General features: G+C 46.8%; 1 protein-coding gene and 1 long non-coding RNA gene across 2 annotated transcripts; one reads left to right on the plus strand and one right to left on the minus strand.

Annotated features, from left to right (window-relative positions):
* Positions 1–4,627: 4,627 nt before the first annotated feature.
* On the minus strand, positions 4,628–13,163 carry LOC115596646 (zinc finger protein 135). The gene is made up of 4 exons (XM_030441903.1): positions 12,778–13,163; positions 8,664–9,283; positions 6,176–8,583; positions 4,628–5,959 (listed from the first exon to the last, which is right to left on the minus strand). The coding sequence occupies exons 2-3, from the start codon at positions 9,239–9,241 to the stop codon at positions 7,647–7,649; spliced, it is 1,515 nt and encodes a 504-aa protein (XP_030297763.1). The 5' UTR covers positions 9,242–9,283; positions 12,778–13,163; the 3' UTR covers positions 4,628–5,959; positions 6,176–7,646.
* Positions 13,164–14,646: 1,483 nt separating this feature from the next.
* LOC115596670 (uncharacterized) lies at positions 14,647–20,656 on the plus strand. The gene is made up of 3 exons (XR_003986938.1): positions 14,647–15,396; positions 17,644–17,723; positions 19,987–20,656. It is a non-coding gene; the product is annotated as an uncharacterized LOC115596670 (long non-coding RNA).
* The last annotated feature ends 1,408 nt before the right edge of the window (positions 20,657–22,064 follow it).

The following is a 22,064-nucleotide window of genomic DNA, read 5'->3' on the forward strand; positions in this document are numbered from 1 at the left end:
CATACGGATTTAAACAACATTTCCATAATGTCTTGTTTACATCAGCAGCTTATTCTCAACTGCTCCTGTTTGTGTCCTTCAGCTGCCTGAAACAGAAAGTGGGCCCCGGCTCAGAGAACCTGTTGGAACGGCTCCCTCAGCAAAGACACGCCTCACTTTATCTCCAGTCAGGTGATTCTCCTCACAGCAACAGGCCTGGAGGTCACACAGTGATCCTTCTTCAGAGAGCTGCATCAGCAGTAAAACCTCCGGACCCCCAGCGGGCCCACGTCGCTCGCTCAGGCTGAGCCCGGCCGGGTGCCACCAGGCCTGGCTGCATTCCAGGCGACATAAACTTCCTCGTTAGTGTCATCTGATGCAGATGTGAGGTTATTCAATCAAATTATACTCAGAAATCAATCAGTATTTTACAGTAACAAGGTAGAAGGAATATTTATGTACGAGTTAAATTACAGACAGTAAAAATACTGACTTAGTTACAGTAATTTGAGTACTTGTAATCAGTTACATCCATCAGTGCTCATCAATGATGACTGCAACACTCAAACACAGAGAGGGACCCACAGAGTCCACGTCTGAGAGGGACCCACAGAGTCCACGTCTGAGAGGGACCCACAGAGTCCAGGTCTGAGAGGGACCCACAGAGTCCAGGTCTGAGAGGGACCCACAGAGTCCAGGTCTGAGAGGGACCCACAGAGTCCAGGTCTGAGAGGGACCCACAGAGTCCAGGTCCACGTCTGAGAGGGACCCACAGAGTCCAGGTCTGAGAGGGACCCACAGAGTCCAGGTCTGAGAGGGACCCTCAGAGTCCAGGTCTGAGAGGGACCCACAGAGTCCAGGTCTGAGAGGGACCCACAGAGTCCAGGTCTGAGAGGGACCCACAGAGTCCACGTCTGAGAGGGACCCACAGAGTCCAGGTCTGAGAGGGACCCACAGAGTCCAGGTCTGAGAGGGACCCACAGAGTCCAGGTCTGAGAGGGACCCACAGAGTCCAGGTCTGAGAGGGACCCACAGAGTCCAGGTCCAGGTCTGAGAGGGACCCACAGAGTCCACGTCTGAGAGGGACCCTCAGAGTCCAGGTCTGAGAGGGACCCTCAGAGTCCACGTCTGAGAGGGACCCACAGAGTCCAGGTCTGAGAGGGACCCACAGAGTCCAGGTCTGAGAGGGACCCACAGAGTCCAGGTCTGAGAGGGACCCTCAGAGTCCAGGTCTGAGAGGGACCCTCAGAGTCCAGGTCTGAGAGGGACCCTCAGAGTCCAGGTCCACGTCTGAGAGGGACCCTCAGAGTCCAGGTCTGAGAGGGACCCACAGAGTCCAGGTCCACGTCTGAGAGGGACCCTCAGAGTCCAGGTCCACGTCTGAGAGGGACCCTCAGAGTCCAGGTCCACGTCTGAGAGGGACCCTCAGAGTCCAGGTCCACGTCTGAGAGGGACCCACAGAGTCCAGGTCTGAGAGGGACCCTCAGAGTCCAGGTCCACGTCTGAGAGGGACCCTCAGAGTCCAGGTCCACGTCTGAGAGGGACCCACAGAGTCCAGGTCTGAGAGGGACCCACAGAGTCCAGGTCCACGTCTGAGAGGGACCCACAGAGTCCAGGTCTGAGAGGGACCCTCAGAGTCCAGGTCTGAGAGGGACCCACAGAGTCCAGGTCTGAGAGGGACCCACAGAGTCCACGTCTGAGAGGGACCCACAGAGTCCAGGTCCACGTCTGAGAGGGACCCTCAGAGTCCACGTCTGAGAGGGACCCTCAGAGTCCAGGTCTGAGAGGGACCCACAGAGTCCAGGTCCACGTCTGAGAGGGACCCACAGAGTCCAGGTCTGAGAGGGACCCACAGAGTCCAGGTCCACGTCTGAGAGGGACCCACAGAGTCCAGGTCTGAGAGGGACCCACAGAGTCCAGGTCCAGGTCTGAGAGGGACCCACAGAGTCCACGTCTGAGAGGGACCCTCAGAGTCCAGGTCTGAGAGGGACCCTCAGAGTCCAGGTCCACGTCTGAGAGGGACCCACAGAGTCCAGGTCTGAGAGGGACCCACAGAGTCCAGGTCTGAGAGGGACCCACAGAGTCCAGGTCCACGTCTGAGAGGGACCCTCAGAGTCCAGGTCCACGTCTGAGAGGGACCCTCAGAGTCCAGGTCCACGTCTGAGAGGGACCCACAGAGTCCAGGTCTGAGAGGGACCCACAGAGTCCAGGTCCACGTCTGAGAGGGACCCACAGAGTCCAGGTCTGAGAGGGACCCACAGAGTCCAGGTCTGAGAGGGACCCACAGAGTCCACGTCTGAGAGGGACCCTCAGAGTCCAGGTCTGAGAGGGACCCACAGAGTCCACGTCTGAGAGGGACCCTCAGAGTCCAGGTCTGAGAGGGACCCACAGAGTCCAGGTCCACGTCTGAGAGGGACCCTCAGAGTCCAGGTCTGAGAGGGACCCTCAGAGTCCAGGTCCACGTCTGAGAGGGACCCTCAGAGTCCAGGTCTGAGAGGGACCCACAGAGTCCAGGTCTGAGAGGGACCCACAGAGTCCAGGTCTGAGAGGGACCCACAGAGTCCACGTCTGAGAGGGACCCTCAGAGTCCAGGTCTAGAAGGGACCCACAGAGTCCACGTCTGAGAGGGACCCTCAGAGTCCAGGTCTGAGAGGGACCCACAGAGTCCAGGTCCACGTCTGAGAGGGACCCTCAGAGTCCAGGTCTGAGAGGGACCCTCAGAGTCTACGTCTGAGAGGGACCCACAGAGTCCAGGTCTGAGAGGGACCCACAGAGTCCAGGTCCACGTCTGAGAGGGACCCACAGAGTCCAGGTCTGAGAGGGACCCACAGAGTCCAGGTCTGAGAGGGACCCTCAGAGTCCAGGTCTGAGAGGGACCCTCAGAGTCCAGGTCCACGTCTGAGAGGGACCCACAGAGTCCAGGTCTGAGAGGGACCCTCAGAGTCCAGGTCCACGTCTGAGAGGGACCCTCAGAGTCCAGGTCCACGTCTGAGAGGGACCCACAGAGTCCAGGTCCACGTCTGAGAGGGACCCTCAGAGTCCAGGTCTGAGAGGGACCCTCAGAGTCCAGGTCTGAGAGGGACCCACAGAGTCCAGGTCCACGTCTGAGAGGGACCCTCAGAGTCCAGGTCTGAGAGGGACCCTCAGAGTCCAGGTCCACGTCTGAGAGGGACCCTCAGAGTCCAGGTCTGAGAGGGACCCTCAGAGTCCAGGTCTGAGAGGGACCCTCAGAGTCCAGGTCCACGTCTGAGAGGGACCCACAGAGTCCAGGTCCACGTCTGAGAGGGACCCTCAGAGTCCAGGTCTGAGAGGGACCCTCAGAGTCCAGGTCCACGTCTGAGAGGGACCCTCAGAGTCCAGGTCTGAGAGGGACCCTCAGAGTCCAGGTCCACATCTGAGAGGGGCCCACAGAGTCCAGGTCTGAGAGGGACCCTCAGAGTCCAGGTCCACATCTGAGAGGGGCCCACAGAGTCCAGGTCTGAGAGGGACCCTCAGAGTCCAGGTCCACCGTTCACCAGGGTTTAAGACTGTTAGGTCCACTAGGACTCTGGAGGACTGTATGTTTCTGTTAGTCTGCATTTCTGCTGACTTTGCCTGACACTTACCCAGAGTTCATAGTGCTGAGACATTAAATGCCACCTGGTTACCAGCAGAGGAGGCTTGAACACATTTCTTATGATGATGACACGATAGTACTCCTGAATATCTGATTGATTTCATTCTTCATTATGCAAAATATTTAATTAACAGGTACTTTGTGAATGTCGTTATGACGTCTGACGTGTTCTGCGACTGATTCTGCTTCAGTTCACCTGACCTCTGACCTCTGAACATGTCACTGATAGTTTATGGGAACGTTTGTTTTTGTTAAAAATTATCTCTTTAAATTTAACTTTTTTTTATATCTCTCTATGAAAGCAAGGAATCTCTGTCTGTGTGTGTGTGTGTGTGTGTGTGTGTGTGTGTGTCTGCGGATCAGGATCAGACTGACCTGAGAGTTTCAACATGGCTGCCGCGTGGTTTAAGGGTGTGCGACGTCAGATTGTTTGGACTGCAATGATACCGTGCCGAAAACTGTACAGTCGGGTGTGTGTGAGGTTGTGCTGAAAAAATCAGCCAATTATACTCTGGAATATCAGATTTCACAACAAACCTAAATATGACGTCCCACCTTCAAACAGCCTCATTTGGCTGAAAAAGCTACTTAACCTCCCACTTTTCTGTAGGAATACTGCACTAATATCTTAAAAGTGAGAAGTCTCGGAGTCCTCAGCTGTTTGTCTTTTCTCTTCTGACTGAACTGTGTGTCCTGAGGGTCTGCTGCCCTCTGGTGGCCACAGCGAGCAGCTGCAGCACTACAAACACCTGCAGGAGCTCAGGTCATTACTCTCAACCTGCCTTATAATCCTGCATCTCAGTACTCTGATTACTTTCTGACTGCAGGTCATCATGTCTGAGGATCATTAACAACATGTGCTTCTTCAATAGTTCAAAGGTTCAGTTCCACACTGAGCTGATTTAAACTGACAACATGACGTGTTTGTCATGTAGTAAAACGTTTTCATGTCCTCTCTGGGCTTCCATACAACACCTTCAGAGTTCACACTGACTTCTTCATGTTGACTGAGTGAAGACACTGAGAGGCAGCTTGTTTTAAAGGTTTATTACAAAACGCAAGACAAAACATGTCCACTGGGTTTTTATTCTATTGGCAAACACGATACAATGACGAACAACCTTCTATCTGCAGGTGAAGCTTCGCTGGAACCACGAAGAACCAAAGAGGAAACAAACCAACACAACATGGATCCAACAGAGGCCCGGAACTGAGAACACAAACCAGGAGGAGGAAGAAGAGGAAGAGGAGGAGAAGGAGCAGCAGGGGGAGAAGGAAAAGAGAAGGAGCAGCAGGAGGAGGAGGAGGAGGAGGAGGAGATCTTTTGATTTTCTACGGGAGGTTGGTAGTGCGACTGTCAGCCGCCTACACACATTTATAAATAGGTCACCATTAAATTAAATTAAATCCAATTCACACAGTAAAATGTTATTCACAAACTCAAAGTGTTGACCGTCTGGAGGCTCCAGAACCAGGAAACAGAACGTGGGGGGAGTTTGGCTGAAGCTGCTCGGTCTGTCGTCCATGTTTGATCCAAGATGTCCGTCGAAGTCTTTATCCAATCAGCTGCTTCAGGATCAATACTTTAACTCCACCAACAGACTCAGACATCACACACTCTTCTGATCACACCAACCCAAATAAATTGATCAATAAATGATGATTGATTGTTTTTTGTCTTTTCAATCGACCAATAAAGATAAGTTTGAATTTCTGTTTGTTTGTTTGTTGGTTCAGATTCTACTTGAAATCCTCAGAACTGTCACATCAGCTGCTTTTACTCCACAGAACTCTTGAACAAACTGATGTGGAGGCTTTTACTGTGAAAGAACTGGTTGTCGTCGGTGGGAGTCACTTCCTGTCTGCTGCAGTTGAGGATGATGATGCTGAACATTGAAGGTGGTGGTGTTTTTGTTTGTTTTTTTTTCTTTGTGAATCACATTAAATACCATTAATATGTATATATTACAACATTGTTCCAAATTCATAAATAAGTAGTGCAGTTTCCCCGTTGACCTCCAAACACGACCGCTCGCCGCTAAAACAAGAAATCCAGTCGTCAGACGCCGCAGACCGGTCAGCAAACACACACACAGCTGAAAAACTACAAATATGGCCGACTAGCTGCAGGTTATAGTCTTCATGCAAACGATAAAGTGGAGGAACGCCAGCTCTGACCAATCAGATCGTCTGCTCAGATTTCACATTTTAACCTTAAACGCCAAACAGTCAACCAATCAGAACGCGCTGATAAGAACTTCAGCCAATCAGAATCACTCTGAGCAAAACCAGAAAGGAACTGGGCGTTGATGTCGCTGGGGAAAGAAAACGAATGTGGAGACGAGCAGAGGGACCACATCAGACCTGAACCAGACCTGGACCACATCAGACCTGAACCAGACCTGGAGCACGTCAGACCTGAACCAGACCTGGTCCACATCAGACCTGAACCAGACCTGGTCCACGTCAGACCTGAACCAGACCTGGTCCACGTCAGACCTGAACCAGACCTGGACCACGTCAGACCTGAACCAGACCTGGACCACGTCAGACCTGAACCAGACCTGGTCCACGTCAGACCTGAACCAGACCTGGACCACATCAGACCTGAACCAGACCTGGACCACGTCAGACCTGAACCAGACCTGGACCACGTCAGACCTGAACCAGACCTGGACCACGTCAGACCTGAACCAGACCTGGACCACGTCAGACCTGAACCAGACCTGGACCACATCAGACCTGAACCAGACCTGGACCACATCAGACCTGAACCAGACCTGGACCACATCAGACCTGAACCAGACCTGGACCACATCAGACCTGTACGGAGGTTTACTAACGACAAATCTGACGTTATTTTTCTCATTTTTATTGATGAACAAAGATTTTAATTTTGTTTTGGTCTGAAATTATTTTTCGGACTGAATCGAACAGTCACTCAGTAAGAAAGTGATCTGCATCATTTTGTTGTTTATCATCAAACATTTCCTGAGTTCAGCTTCTATCATTATCTTCTTCTCACAGTAACTGAGCTTTGGATCCCTGATAACTGATAATAAAAGAATCATTCGTTTTCTCTTTGATTCAGACGTCACGTGAAGGCAAAATGTTATTTTAGTTTTGGATTGCTGTCAAAATCTTTACAATAACTAAATCAAATGAAATTTAAATAAGATTACAAGAATTTGGAAAAAATAAATAAGGAACAGTTTATTTTCTGTAAGTGTTAATGAGAGAAAGACACTTTGATCTGATTGGAGGGACAGAGGGGCGGGGCTTGTTTGACTGATGTCTGCTCTCTGATGCAGATTTACTTGGTTTATTTTGTTGATCTGTTGTTTTCGTCGTTATTAAACTTCCGTCTCAGCACTCTGAGTAGTTTTCATCTAATTTCAGACTGAATCTGCAGGTTTTTATTGTTCTGACTCTTTTCTGCAGAGACTCAGTTTCCCACAATGCTCTGCTGCAGAGGTCTGATTAACAGGTCTCGGGGCTGATGGGAAACATGGTGGCAGTTGGGCATGGCCCTGCTGTAGCTCCCAGTTCTCTCCCCAGGTGGTTGATGGGAAATGGAGTGTATAGAGGGCAGAATGAAGTGAACAGCGTCTGTGTGACACCTGACAGACAGGTGTGGCAGAGGTGGGGCCTGTGGGGGAGGGGTGAGAAAGGGGCGGGGCTGTGGGGTAACACTTGAAATCTAATCCCATCCTTAAGAGCAATTAGCTAACGGTCAGTTATGACCATGTATGGATATGACCATATGTGGAGGTCCCCCCGCCATACGACCATATATGGATGTCCTGCTGCTATCTACACCAGAGAAGAACCAGTTCCAGCTCTTGAAACCTGGACAAACAAACTGCCGTGAGCGGCCTAGAATCTGACTCCAACTGGTCCAGAACTGGTGGTGTACTGGTCCAGAACTTTCATATATAATAACTTTCCAGACTGGTCCCAAACCAGTCCAGAACCAGTCAGTGCTGATTCAGAACCACCTCAGAACAGGTCCAGAACCAGTCCAGCCAGTCCAGCACAGAGCCAGGTGATTTCACTCCGAGTCGGACTCCAGTGGGGCGGTCTCATCTAAGACGACTCTCTTCCGGCGTTTGGCGGCGGCGGCCTGCGCCCGCTGCTCCTCCTCCATGTGGGCCTTCTTGTGACGGGAGAAGCTGGACGAGTGCATGAAGGTCTTGTTGCAGGCGGCGCAGGTGTAGGTCTTGGTCTTGGTGGTGGGGAGTCCTGTCTTGATGTGAAGCTGCTTCTGGTGCTGCTGCAGCTTGGCTCGCCCGCCACCATCCATCGCCCTGTGGGTCTGCTGGTGCCGCGCCAGGCTGGAGGCGTGGCTGAAGCGCTTCCCGCACTGGCTGCAGCCATGACGACCGGCCCCTCCCCCTCCTCCTCCTCCCTCCTCCTCTTCCTCAGAGACGGCGGAGCTCCGTTTGCCGGGCCGCCCCCCGCGACGGCGGCGGTTCTTCTTGCAGAGGGTGTAGAAGTTAGGCTTGTCGCGGGAGCAGAGCTTGAGGCGAATCTTGAGGTCGGACGAGGTCTCGCCCAGGTTCTCTTTGCCGGGCGTGTAGTTGTCCAGCAGCTCCTTCACGTGGGTCACCTGGTGTTTGGACAGCTGTGTGGATGTCCTGAAGCTCATGTCACACTGCGGGCAGGCGTAGAACTTATCGCCTCCACCACCGACACCCTGACTCTGAATGATAGCGGTAGCCACATGCTGCTGCTGCTGCTGCTGCTGCTGCTGTTGCTGCTGCCTCTGCTGCTGCCGCTTGGTCTTCTTGTTCTTGCCGCCAGCCTTCATCGAGTGGCGGAGGGCGGCCATGTTGGGACTGAGGGCGACATCCTTGGGGAGGCCTTTTCCCTTCTTGTGGATGAGGCGGTGGCGCGACAGGCTGGAGCTGTGGTTAAACTCCTTCCCACAGATGTTGCAGGGGTGGATCCGCCGCTTCCCATGCAGCCGCAGGTGACTGCCGAGCATCCTGACAACGACAACGACAACAAACAATCAACAACAGAAGCAACACAAACACACTGAGCAGCTGCTTCTCTGAGTACAGACCTGCTGCCTTTGAAGCTCATCCCGCAGTGAGGACAGGTGTAGCGCGCTTCCTGATGTGTGGGCTCCAGCGCCCGCTTGGTGGGCGGCGCCGCCCCGCCACTCTTGCCCGTGTGCGTCTGCTGGTGGCGGTACAGGCTGGAGGCGTGGCTGTAACACTTCCCACAGTAACTGCAGCGGTACTGACGCTCGTCGGGCTCAAAGTCAGCTTGGTCCGAATCGACCTCGCCGTCCAGCTGGCTGCTCCCCGCCTCCACCAGCATCTCCTGCTCCTCCTCGGTGTCCTCCTCATCCTCATCAGAGTCTGTCTTTATCTCCACACTCTGCTCCGTCACCTCGCAGGGGTACACCTCCTCATAGGGAGCGAAGAAGGCCTCGTCCGTCTCGATCTTCAGCTGGTCGGCTGTCAGGTCCGATGGGTCATCCGAATCTTTCTTCACGCAGGAGATGGTGAACTTGGAGCCGACCTCCGCCCACTTCACCACGTACTCGATGGGCTGCGTGTCCAGCTCCACCGTGATGAAGTCTGCGCCCAGGGCGTCCGACTCCGACACCGCCAGCTCCGTCTCCGAGTCCTCCATCCTGAACCAGGGCCGCGCTGAGGAAGAGGAGCTGCTACAGGCCTGAGGAGGAGGGGGAGAGAGGAGGGGGAGAAAGAGGAGAGAGAGAGAGAGAGGAAGAGGAGGAGAGAGAGAGAGAGAGAGAGAGAGAGAGAGAGAGAGAGAGGAGAGAGAGAGAGAGGAGGAGGAGAGAGAGAGAGAGAGAGAGAGAGAGAGAGGAGGAGGAGGAGGAGAGAGAGATTCATTGATGATGAAATTTTCTGGAAAATAAATTCAAACAGATTCTGACATCATCAGCAGTAAACAGGAGGTCATACAGAACAAATATCACTTCTATTATTTATATATGACTGATGACAGAATAAACATTTCTTTCTGTGGTTAGTCGAGTAATTGATCGGTCCAACAGAAGATAAATCAGAAATTACTTTAAGAATCTAAGTTTTTTTTTTATAAGAAACACAAAAATATCAGTTTCATGTCTGACTGCACTGAATGTTTTTGGACTCAAATCAAATCAGAAGAATCTCCACACGTGTCGTCTGGTTTCCTCTCAGCTGATCATTACTTGATCAATTCTTTTATTATTCAATCTGTTAGAAACACTTCAGGCTGAGGTCATGAAATCTCTCCAGATATTTAGATATTAAATGCAGTGTAACATCAGAAAACTTGATCATTATTGATGATTTATAGATTATAAGACAATAATGAAAACTGAATGTTTCCAGGTGAAGGTGACGTCTTCAGACTGAGACACATCAGAGGCTGTTTGATGAGTTCTGCTTGAATCAATAAATGAAATATTTAAATATCTGTATAGTTTCTGATAGTAAGGATTCATTGATGTGCTGTCTGATCTCAATATTAATCTCCAATAATGACCTGATCAGTCTCTGATCAATCCTCTGTCAGATTTCTTTTCTCAGTGAACTGAATCTGATTGGACGTTTGAAGCCGTCTCATTGGACGGTTGGACAGTTTCCCATTTTCTAATAAATAATTGTCACAACCCTAATTATTATTAATCTGTCCATATTAAGTAACATCATACAAAGGGAAACCACAGGAGAATAAATCCAGGCTGCCCACCGCCATCATCACCCAGAGACAATATTTACCGCTCGATCAATCACAGCTGATTAATCAATAATCTCTGTATTACATACTTTTAATACATTTAATATCAGTTAAGAGTCTGAATGATCAACAGATTATTATTAATCATTATGGGTCGAACAAGACATGAATGTTAATGGGTTATCAGTGATTAGACGTCAGAGAACAGGTCGGACTGATGATCAGTGATGTCACAGTCGGTATAAACACAGGTGACCTCTGACCTCAGGTGACCTGTCAGCACCAACATCGATTTATATCAAGTAATTACTTTGCGTCGTGACGTCAGGTGAGCTCCGTCATACTGTAGCTGCTGTCACAGTGACGTGATGATCGTCATCAGGCTGCTCTCTGACACTTCATTTTAACCCGCCGAACTCCATTCAAATATCTGCCATTTTTACTGTCTGCCAGTCGGCCGGGAGCCTCAGCTCGGTGACAGACGGATCATTTAAACGGCTGCTGAGCCTCAGATCCATCAGACGGAACAGGCAGCGGCAGACTCGCACTCGGTGTCAACGTATATGACGGATGTCGTCATTACCGCCGCCGGTACCTGTCAGCGAACCTCCCGCGGAGGGCGGTTGCTGGCAGGGCATCCATTATTAAAGATGCCATTTCTTTCACATTTAGAATTCATTGGTTGATTATATGACTGCCGAAATTATCACAAGACGCTTTTATTGTGTAAAATGTCTTAAATCCTTTTAAAATGTATTTTCTGTTCGTCGTACGATGGAGGTTTTAAATGATGGAGTTTCTGAGTGGGGTTCCGGGGCTCGGCCGGGCTCAGTGTCAGTGATGAGGAAGCAGAGGAGGGATCTCTCTCCCCTCAACGTTAACTGTCAAAATAAAAGATCCACCCGCGGAACAAACGACGCGGACCGGATTCAGCCGTTAAACGGCTCAGATTCGGTTACTCACCGGGCGTTCGGCGGCTGCACAGCGGCGTAAACGATAAAATTTTACCGGTGGAGACGGTCACAATAAACAGGAAGCAGGGGACGTGGACACAAAGCATTGTGGGAAAGGATTAAATGGTTGTAAAGAACGGAAGTACGGCAGCGTCTCCTTCAAAATAAAACCAATAACATAAAATTAAATCTCTAAAAAATAAAATACACTCGTTCATGCAGTCAAATGAAAATGTAAAATAAAGACTTACAGAAAGAGTAAAAGGTGCTAAATGTGTTTTCTCTTAAGAGCCAAATAACCCGACAACATTTGGATCAATGAAAGTCTGTGGCTGATGAATTATGATTACATAATACTGATGGTAACTTCTGTCAGTGCTGGAACAGACGGATACATTAACTCTAATGCAGATAACTGCTCAGATGCATGATGCACACTCTGAATTTGAAGCTTCTCAGTTTGTAAAATGAATATTATGAAAAAAATAAATATCATTTTATCAGGAGCCAACCAGACGTGTTCTGTTACACAGGAAGAGGAACAGAAACACGTCAGTCACATGAGAAGAATATCTGCACAGACTGATGAGTCCGGACGCTCTGAGGGAACTGAGAGGGATTTTACTCTGGAGTTTGTTAAAGGAAGTAGATTCGTGCTGATTCTGTGGAGCTTCACACAGACGTCTGTCCCCATCTGTCTGTCTCTCTGTCTGTCTGTCCCTATGATCAGTATTATCATTATTAAACGTCAGCAGGTGACACTGCAGACCTACAACACCTACCTGCTGTAACTGTGACACCAGTGTGTAGTACTCTGATTACTTCTGTTTACTGTCCCGTCTCTCATATCCTTCACTGTCAGAGTTTTAACTGTGTTACTTTGTCTCTGCAGCCTTAATATGATTTAACTGTAGTTCTCTGGACTGATGACTGTCTCTGCTGGTTCTGGTTCTGGTTCTGGGGGTCCGGTCAGGTCTTCTCTTGTTTTATCATCTGTGATTGAACTGATGAGCTGAGTGTGGTCACAGCTGCTGGTTGTTTTACACGTAAAACGTATATGAATGATAATGATGATGGTGATGGTGATGATGATGATGGTTGTAATTATTGACACGTTATCAGTCGCCTGTATGAAACACTGAGTCATATTCTGACCTCCTGTCTCACACCATCATGTCTCTGATGAACATGTCCTGTCTCCTTCTACTGATGAAGATGGGCCCACGGAGGAGGAGGAGGAGGAGGAGGAGAGGATGAAGAGGATGAAGAGGAGCAGAGCAGTAAATATTCAGGCCTCCGCAGCAGCGTCACTCTAACCGTCCTGTAACGGCTTTGTTCCGGTTCTGTTCCGGTATTTTTCACCTTAATGATGTGAACATCTGCTGAGACTCCAGCTGATGTCGAGTCACAGCACACACACACACGCGCACACACACACACACACACACACACACACACACACACACCGCCCCGCCGTCTTTTACCGCCCAAATCACGCAGCTCATCTTGAACACAAACACTTACTGTTTGACCCGGAACGGTCCCGTTGGTCCCGGTTGGGCCCTCACTGAGAATCTGGCTCGGTTCTGTGGCCGCACCTCTGTCACATCCCAGCCGGAGAGCAGCGGCAGCCTGTCGGCTAGCAACCGCTGCTGCGACGTCCCTGACGCGGAGCGGAGCGGTTGAGAGCGAGGCGGCGCGGCACGGAGCGGCAAGTCGCCAGTCAGAGTCTATGGACCGCAGCGGCAAAGAGGCGGCGCGCGGCGGACCGTCCGGATTCTCTCTGCTCTGCGATTGGTTGAGCTGCTGCGCAGCCTGCTCGGTGCATCGAATCTGATTGGCTTGACGAAATGAAAACCCGCAAACTCTGCCTCCAAATGTCGCGAGGTGTCGTGAAGCTTCAGGACGGTTTCTGATTGGACAGAGACCGAGCGGTTTTAAAACGAATTAAGTTGGTGTTTTTATGATTAGTTCTGTATTTTTGAGTGAAATCTTTGTGCCGAATGTGTGAAATCAGTGTTTGTTCATCTCTGCGTGGTTTGACTGAAGAATAACAGATACGTGACGCTCTGTGAGGACATGTTGAACTCCAATGAGAAAACAAGGATTTTTAGATAATCTCTCCTCTTACATCTATTCTGCACACGGCCTGTGACCACGCCAAACATATATATAATCCCTATAGTCTTCTGGTCAATTCGGCATTAAAATAAGTACACTAAATCTGACCAAAATCCAACGTTGTATAATTCAGTGGCAGTGCTGCCTGGTTCCCGCCCGTCCCCGACTCGTTTGAAGACGATTGAAAATATGAGTTTGTGAATGGAGGTTCATTATTGTCCCTGAGCGTGTGTGACAGCTGTTTGTGTTTACAACTGAAACTCGTGGTCTTCACTTAACCACAGACAGACAGCAGCTCATTACAGAGACACAAACAGACAATAATAAGAATTTTAAACTAGTATTAATCATAAACATTGGCTATACAGAGGGGATCAAACACTGTCAGAAGACATAAATCACAGAAATGTTAAACAGGCTGCAAATTCAAGGTTTTAATATATCTCCACGTTTTAGACTATGGGATTGATGTATGACTTACAAGTATAAACTGATGATACAGTATTGATCTGCTTTGCTAGAAGGGAAATTAAAAAAGCAGAACAAACAAACAGGAGAGGAAATATTCAGAATCAACATATCTGCAGATTAATGTGCAGAAATCAAAACGTGTGAGACAAAACCAAACACATGGCATGAATCACCTGGAACCAGCTGACATCTACAGGTCAGGTTCTCCAGGATTTCTGGGGCTGATACGTCACTGCACTGTGACTCATACTTACATCACATGTGGCTGTAGATCAGCTGTCTGATCAATCATCAGTAACTCCACTGACTTTACATTTTGGCATAAAATACGAAGAAAATAATGAAATAATCTCTTTTTTCTACTTTCATTCTCTATATTTAATTTTTCAGTTAAATCCTGTTAGTCAATAATGACTATATCAATTATATCAATAATATTAATGATTAATTAACCTTATCAATAATAATTTTAATATAATCTTAAATCATTGTTATCAGTCAGTAATAGCTGCTCTCACTCAATCTGACAGATTTTTCAGTCATCACTGGACTGAGAACTGTTTTTCTATAACTACCTGATCATTACGGGCTGTTTTCAGTCTCCAGGTGAGCAGTAACATCATGTCTCACCTGGCTCAGGTAACCCTGGAATGGTCCCAGAAAACAGCAACAGAAAAAAATATGATCTTTTAACTTAAAAACTGCCTGATATGTCTGATTGAGTCTGTGGTCATCAGCGCTGCAGCGTCCCAGAATCTGCCAGCTACCTGCACGTCAGGTCAAGTGACGTGTCACCATCCACCTGTGAGCTGTTTGTGATGGAGCAGCTGTTCACCTGATGGACACACAGAAACACGTTCTTCATTGTTTTGGGAAAAACAGAACAGAACAACGTTCAGAGAGTCTGAACCCGCCCCCCCAGTGTGACGCCAGGGGGCGGGTCAACAGCAGCGGAGCTCCGCTAACATCAAGGCTAACGGCTAACAACCAGGCTAACAGCTAACAACCAGGCTAATGTCACACCCAGGCTAACAGCTAACAACCAGGCTAACAGCTAACAATCAGGCTAATGTCACACCCAGGCTAACAGATAACAACCAGGCTAACGGCTAACAGCTAACAACCAGGCTAACGGCGATCATCCAGGCTAACGGCTAACAACCAGGCTAACAGCTAACAACCAGGCTAATGTCACACCCAGGCTAACAGCTAACAACCAGGCTAACAGATAACAACCAGGCTAACGGCTAACAGCTAACAACCAGGCTAACGGCGATCATCCAGGCTAACAGCTAACAACCAGGCTAACGGCGATCATCCAGGCTAACGGCTAACAACCAAGCTAACGTTCCGGTTCAGAGGCAGTGCATCAACTAACAAGCTTAATTTTTCGTAGAGGGACATGTTAGAGACGTGTTGTGGTCCAACACTTTAAAGATGTCTGTTGGGTCGGAGCCGGGTCAGATGATCTGATCTCACAGTGACTCGGGTCTGAAACTAGCTGCCCGCCAAACTCGGAGCACAGCTACATGTGGAGGAGCTGCTGTTCAGGTCAGTCCGCCATTGTTGTTGTTGTTATGGGACGTCGCGGGGTGGGGCGATGGCGTCATCGTTTTGGAAAGTATGCGGAATCGCCGTCCACATGAGAACGGGAGGGCTGCGTTTTCGGAATTCTCCACCCTGAGACCCGTTTTCAAAAAAGTGCGTTTTCATGATCCGTGTGGACGATCGGCCAAAACGATGCAACACAAGTGCGTTTTCGCGAAACAGCGTTGTCGTCTGGACGGGGCCTGTGATCCGTCCTATTTACTGGAGGAGTGAACAACGTCTCCGTTGCATAAGAACCTTACGGGAGAGTAATGATTGTTACAGGTATTAGTCAAACCCTCAGGCGTTACCATGGAAACTTAATTATGGCTTGTGAAAAACTTTATATTTTGATTGTAAAACGCATGAAAATATAAATTAATGGTCTTAATTTCTTTTCTTTGGCAGGTGACCATGGTGTAAGCGGGATAATGCTCGACGAGGTGTCCTCGAGGTGATTATGGACACCTCGTCGAGCATCCTTTACTTCTATTCCATTCTAAGTAATCAGAGTAGATACTTGTTCAGCTGGGTTAGTGGAGGAGGTTCCTGAGCAGCACCTGGAGACGGGCCAGAAATAAAACTGCCTCTAACGGGAAGAAACCTCGAGCAGAACCGGACTCAGTGTCTGACGTTCATCTGCCTCGACCGGTGTAGAAAACTGCAGTTACTTGTCAGATTCAGATTGTTCTGTTTACAGGCTGTTCATGGCGACAGTTGAGGGGACAAGAGAACACAGAACACAGAACCACACTGCTGTGTGATTAAAAAAAACATTTTTAGTTTTATAACTGTGTTGAAGAACAAGATGCCAAACAATCAGGAGTGGAACATTAATCCTTCAGATATTAAACTGGAGAAGTTCTGCAGCGTGGAGCAGCTAGCGCCACAGAGCATTCCTATCTGTGGAGTTTGAATAATGTCAATTAATAAAAATCAGTTGAATATTTGAAGAATCTCTAAACTGAAATGATTTAGGGTGATTTAAAGCTGAGGTCGAACTGAAGAAGCTTTAGAGACAGAATGTCAGCGTGAAGAGAATCAATACCGTCAATGTATCGATTATTTGGAACATTCAGATATTTAGTTTCTGGCCTGAATGAATGAAAAGATAATGGTTAGATATAATGTTGGTGAATATACTCTGTATGTCACTGTGTGTGTTACACTGACTCATTGATAAATCTGTCTCTCTGTGTGTTGGCCCAGTTGATCTCGGTTGCCACGGTGATGGTAACCGGGTCGGTCCTGGTAACGGACTGTGAGAGCTGATTTGATAGTGATTTCAGCTGAGGCTCATCTCACATTATCATACTTCTCTCTGCAAAACAGTAACTGCTATCACTAAAATACCGATATGGTCGAAACTACGAGTTTTTTGAGCATTCTGTGAAGTTTTTGTGAGTCTGTGGTCAGAAATGTGTGTTGTTGAGCAGTTTAGAAAAGTAGATGTGTTTGTCTGCCTCTAGATATTTTTCCTCTCAGTTTAATGGGACTCACTGCGGCAGTCTGTCGGTGCTCCTGTCAGTAAAACTCCCACCGAGCCAAACGTATCTACAAGATGGTGTTTTTATTTTCTGCTGGAGTGTAAATTGTGGAAATGATGGCGAGTTGAAGACGAGATTTTCTGAATTGTTTTGAGCTCCTCCACTCTGGCTTTCAGCACTCCACCACATACACACCAGTGCAAAACGCTCAACGTGTTACCAGTGTTTGAACTGCGACTGTGCAAAAAGTATGAATGCTTTGAAAAAGTTAAATTCAGGTGAGAAAGTCCTGATCTTTGTGAACGTTTCACAGGTTGAATGGAGTTTCTATGTGGGAGTCTGAATGATTAGATGAACTTTGATTTTCATTTATTCTACTTGAACGGGAAAAAATGGCTGAAAAACATCAAATATCTCATAAACATGTAATCTGACACGAACACTGTCGATGTCGAGGAATATTTACATATAACTGTCAGAAACTTTCAGTCTGAATGTTTTTCAGTGACTGAAACATTAAATCATTGTTCTTTGATGAAGAGCTGCAGCTGCACTACAGTCAGTAAGAGACAGATCATTATAATGATAATATAATAATGATAATATGATAATGATAATATAATAATGATAATATGATAATGATAATATAATAATGATAATATAATAATGATAATATGATAATGATAACATAATAATGATAATATAATAATGTGTGGACTTACAGAAGCTGCAGACAGTCAGAGGAGACGGTGCAGGTCAGTGGGAGTCCAGCAGGCGGCGCTCTCTGCCAACAGCTCCAGTCAGGTGAGACTGCAGAACTGTAGTCAGGTGAAGTACCACAACATCTGTCCCTGAGGATTTAAATTCTATCAAATGTAAACACTTTAAAATCAACTTTCTTTTCTCTGACTGCTGCCGTCTGTGAGATATTTATAGTTTATATATATATATATATATATATATATATATATATATATATATATATATATATGTATATGTATATGTATATATATATGAGGTATCCAACAGCAGTAAAGAAGTAAAATACTACAGAGAAGCTGTTACATTAAAATGCTGTTAATGTGTTCACACTTAAGTGATAATAATCAATAATATGATGAATAATTCTGTCTAAAGAAGGTTTACTGTAACTCTTTAGTACTTTTACTTCAGTGAAACATGAACAAGGGACTTTTACTTTGACAACTTTATTTTGAGGTCAATAAATGTGAGTCCAAACTCGTCTGAACAACAAGAAGCTGTGTGTTGATCAGCTGATCGTCACAGACACGTGGCGTGTTTGTGTCACTTTGAAGCTGATTGAACTTTAAAATCAGGAAGAAAAAAAAATTTCAAACTAGAAATGAATCTGAAAAGAAAACACAGAAAATTACCAGCTGGGAAAAACCCCAAAATACTTTTTCTCTGTTCAAAGAGAAACAAAAAGTTCGGTTAATCATTTCTATATGTTTTAATCTAAGAAAATAATCCAGATTAATGAAGTAATAAATATATAAACTGAGTGTAAACATCCAACCAGGTCACCTGCTGTTCAAACACAGCTGAGTCCACGGCGCTGTGTTGTCCTGATGGCCCTGAAGTGCACAAACACAGCTGAGTCCACGGCGCTGTGTTGTCCTGATGGCCCTGAAGTGCACAAACACAGCTGTGTGAACTCACCTGAGTTTCTGCAGGTCAAAGGTCACGACACACCAGGGAACACGTGTTGAGTTAAAGGAGCAGTCTGTCATTTAATAAAGTTCAATAAAGTGTAAATATTCAAACTGAGCCAACGTCATGATCAGTGACGAAACAACCGTGATGATGTCACAGACGTCGCTGCTGAAGTTAGCATGCTAACTGGTTAGCTTCCTAACAGCACTGTGTGGCTCAGAGGTGATGCTGGAGATGTAAACGCAGCCAGTTTAATGTCCTCGTTAACTTCATTCAGACTGAGGTTTGTTTCTGAGACAACGGTCAGAAATTCTTCCCAATGTTTTTCTCTTTCTCACTTTTTCTTAGAAAACAGTAAAAAAAAGTATTCTGAGGAAACGTTTGAACTGGTTCTAACTTTAAACCCAGAATTGTGACGTTGCAGTCACTGAGTCACCAGAACTGTGTTGGTTTGTCACCTCTGGTCCAGTCCAAATAAATCCTCAGTTCACAGAGTAAGATGTGAAAATATTGACCCCGGCCTGCCATGATCTCGTCCCCGGAGTCATGGTCCTGGTCCGAGCCGCTGTAAATCGCCTCTGTACTGAGTCCTCTGTGGTCACACTGACCTCCGTCGCTCTCAGAGGAGAGTTCAGTCCACGTCGATGTCCAACAGAGACGCTTAGGTCCACGGCTAACTGAGCTACTAGCTAACAGCAGCTAATCACTACAGCAGAGTACAGTGAGCAGCAGTTAGCGGTTCTGCTGCACACTGTAGTTCTGGATCTACCGTTGACTGTACGGAGGCCCTGAGGGGCCAGTGAGGAATGTTTTATTCTGGTGATCTCTTTTGCGTCTGATCTGAGACCTGCTGGGAGAAAGTTTAGCAGGAGTTGTTTCAGTATCTTTTCATCTGTGACGACAAATAAATTATCTTTTTTTTTTTTTCTGGAGAATTTTTATTTATGTGTGAAACTGAAATCGAGAAAATAATATTATTGTACGTCTTTTCTCTGAGCGGCAGCAGAGCTCAGTTCTCCTGCAGGGGGCGCTGCAGCTGAGGAAGAGCTTTATTCTGACAGTCTGCACAACTTTTCTCCTCAAATGTAGTTTTTCCCTCACTGGGTTTCATGCATGAAAAAATCTACCGTTCTGTTTCACACACGATTGTTTTGACGTGTAAATAATAAAAATATTTTCCCACTTGGATTCACATGAAAAAACAAGTTCCTGCTGAAAAAAAATCTCCTGTCATATTTAACAAATTATTATTATTATTATTATTTTCATGCCTGAAACCAAGTAAAAAACTTTTTTTTTACGATATATTTTAAACCAGCAGGATTCACACCTGGAACAAATTTGCTGGAAAATAAAAATCTCCTGAAATATCATTTTAAACGTGTTTTCACAGATGGAAATATTAAGTGAACTCAAAGACTATCATGAACTTTTCCCACCGATGGATCACCAGAAAAGCAGATTACGCTTCAATGGATCAGGTGAAATGTTGATGATTTTCAGTCGATCGTTTATTGATTAATCTGTGAAGTATCTGAGATCTCAGACTTCAGAGAGTTCAGGTGAGGACAGGAAACACGACTGACTTGAGAGCTGACCTGGACTTGTCTTCTACGACCTGGACGTGTTGACCAGACTGTGACTTGTTGATGTGTCAGTAGAGACTGTCTGTGATCAATAAAGTAATCAGTGTGAGAGTAAACTGTCCTCAGGTCAGTTCGGTTCTCAGGATCACCATGTGGATCATCTGTCTGTGAGTTAAAGATCTTTGACCCGCACACTCACCTGCAGCTGCTGAACAAACAGAGCAGAGTCCACTGTGGACCAGGACCAGGAGCCCCCTGACCCCCAGTCCTGTGGCTGTCGTGCACAGTGTCCTGTAAGCATGGGAAGGTTTAAATGTGATGATGGTCAGGGAAACTAAGCAAAAGCGTGACCCCCCGTCACACCCCTCTCCATCTTTTGCACACGATCTAAATGTCTTCTTCAGTCGTTTTGACAAGAATGATTTCAGTGTAGGTCCATTTTGGGATATGCCTCTATTACACTCAATGAACATGAGATTGCAGCCAGCCTGTCTAGTATTAAGCCCAACTCGGCCCCGGGGCCAGATGGCCTGAGAGGTAGAGTTTTAAAAGAAAATGCTCATGAACTTAAAGGTATTGTGTTGGAGTTATTCCAGTATTTGCTCAATTCTCTAACAATGCCCAAATTATGGAAAATGTCTTATATCGTGCTTCTCCCCAAAAAGCCTGGAGCTACTGGATTAAAAGATTTCAGGCCCATTGCTCTGACTTCTATCTTGGGAAAATGTTTTGAGAGAGTTATAAGCAGACAAATGACAGCGTCGGTTTCTAACAGCTTAGATCATCTCCAGTTTGCTTATAAATGTCAGAGGGGAAGTGATGATGACGCAGCTGTCAGTATGTTCCACACCCTGTCAGAGCACCTTCAAGTCCCCTCCCACCTTGCTCGGTCCTGTTTATCTATATTACTTCTGCTTTTAAGAGCATGCAGATTCACATCCTGCTGCAGAGACGTATTGATATAGGAGTAAATGGTTGTTAGGGACTTCCTCTCTGACCGCCCTCAACAGGTTCTGGTCAATAATACTCGGTCCGACATCATTGTGCTGAATACTGGTGCCCCGCAGGAGACTATTTTATCCCCATTACTTTTCTCCATATACACAAACGAATTCCAATTAGATCTGGAAAAGTTTTGTTTGTTTAAGTACGCGGATGATATGGCCCTGGTGGCCTTATTGAAGAAGGGGGACATAGATGGAGAGGAAGTATACAGAACACGTGTCATCTCTCCAGAAGTGGTGCGATGAAAGCTCCTTAGAGATCAATGTAACAAAAACACAGGAACTGGTCTTTCATGAAAAGGACCCTGTGCAGCCCCTTATAATTAAGGGACAAACTGTAGAGGTAGTAAACATGTTCAAATATTTAGGTACATATATTGATTGCAACCTAAATTTCGTTGAAAACACTGACTATATTTTTAAAACCTGTAATCAACGTCTCCACATACTGCGCAAGCTGAACTCCTTTAGAGTGAGCAAGCATATTATGGAAACAGTTTATAAGAACCTGATAGAGGACTTCTTAACTTTTAACATGGCAATGTGGTCCCATAATCTAAACATAAAGGAAGAAGCAAGCTGCAGAGAATCGTAAACCTAGCCTCAAAAATCATAGGGATGAGACAGAAACAATTCAGTTGTATGTACGAAGAAGTGCTTCGAAAAAAAGCTGTCAAAATAGCGAACGATCCCTCTCATCCTCTCAACAGGGAGTTTGAACTTCTTCCCTCTGGTAGACGATACAAAGTACCAAGGGCAAATCATAATATTTTTAAAAATTGCTTCATCCCGAATGCCATTGGACACTGAACACCATGTCCCGCTGATGCGTCTTTAATGTAACTGCCACTGCTGTCCTGCTTTTTGCCCTGAAGATGTTT

Source organism: Sparus aurata, chromosome 15 (genome assembly GCF_900880675.1).
Source record: "Sparus aurata chromosome 15, fSpaAur1.1, whole genome shotgun sequence".
Lineage (NCBI taxonomy): Eukaryota > Metazoa > Chordata > Actinopteri > Spariformes > Sparidae > Sparus > Sparus aurata.

What these genes read in the sequence shown, in the direction of transcription:
- LOC115596646 (XM_030441903.1), bottom strand. Translation starts at nt 9,241, where the DNA reads ATGGAGGACTCGGAGACGGAGCTGGCGGTGTCGGAGTCGGACGCCCTG. An exon ending in ATGAGCTTCAAAGGCAGCAG is followed by an intron (nt 8,584 to 8,663) that starts GTCTGTACTCAG and finishes TGTCGTTGTCAG; the next exon opens with GATGCTCGGCAGTCACCTGC.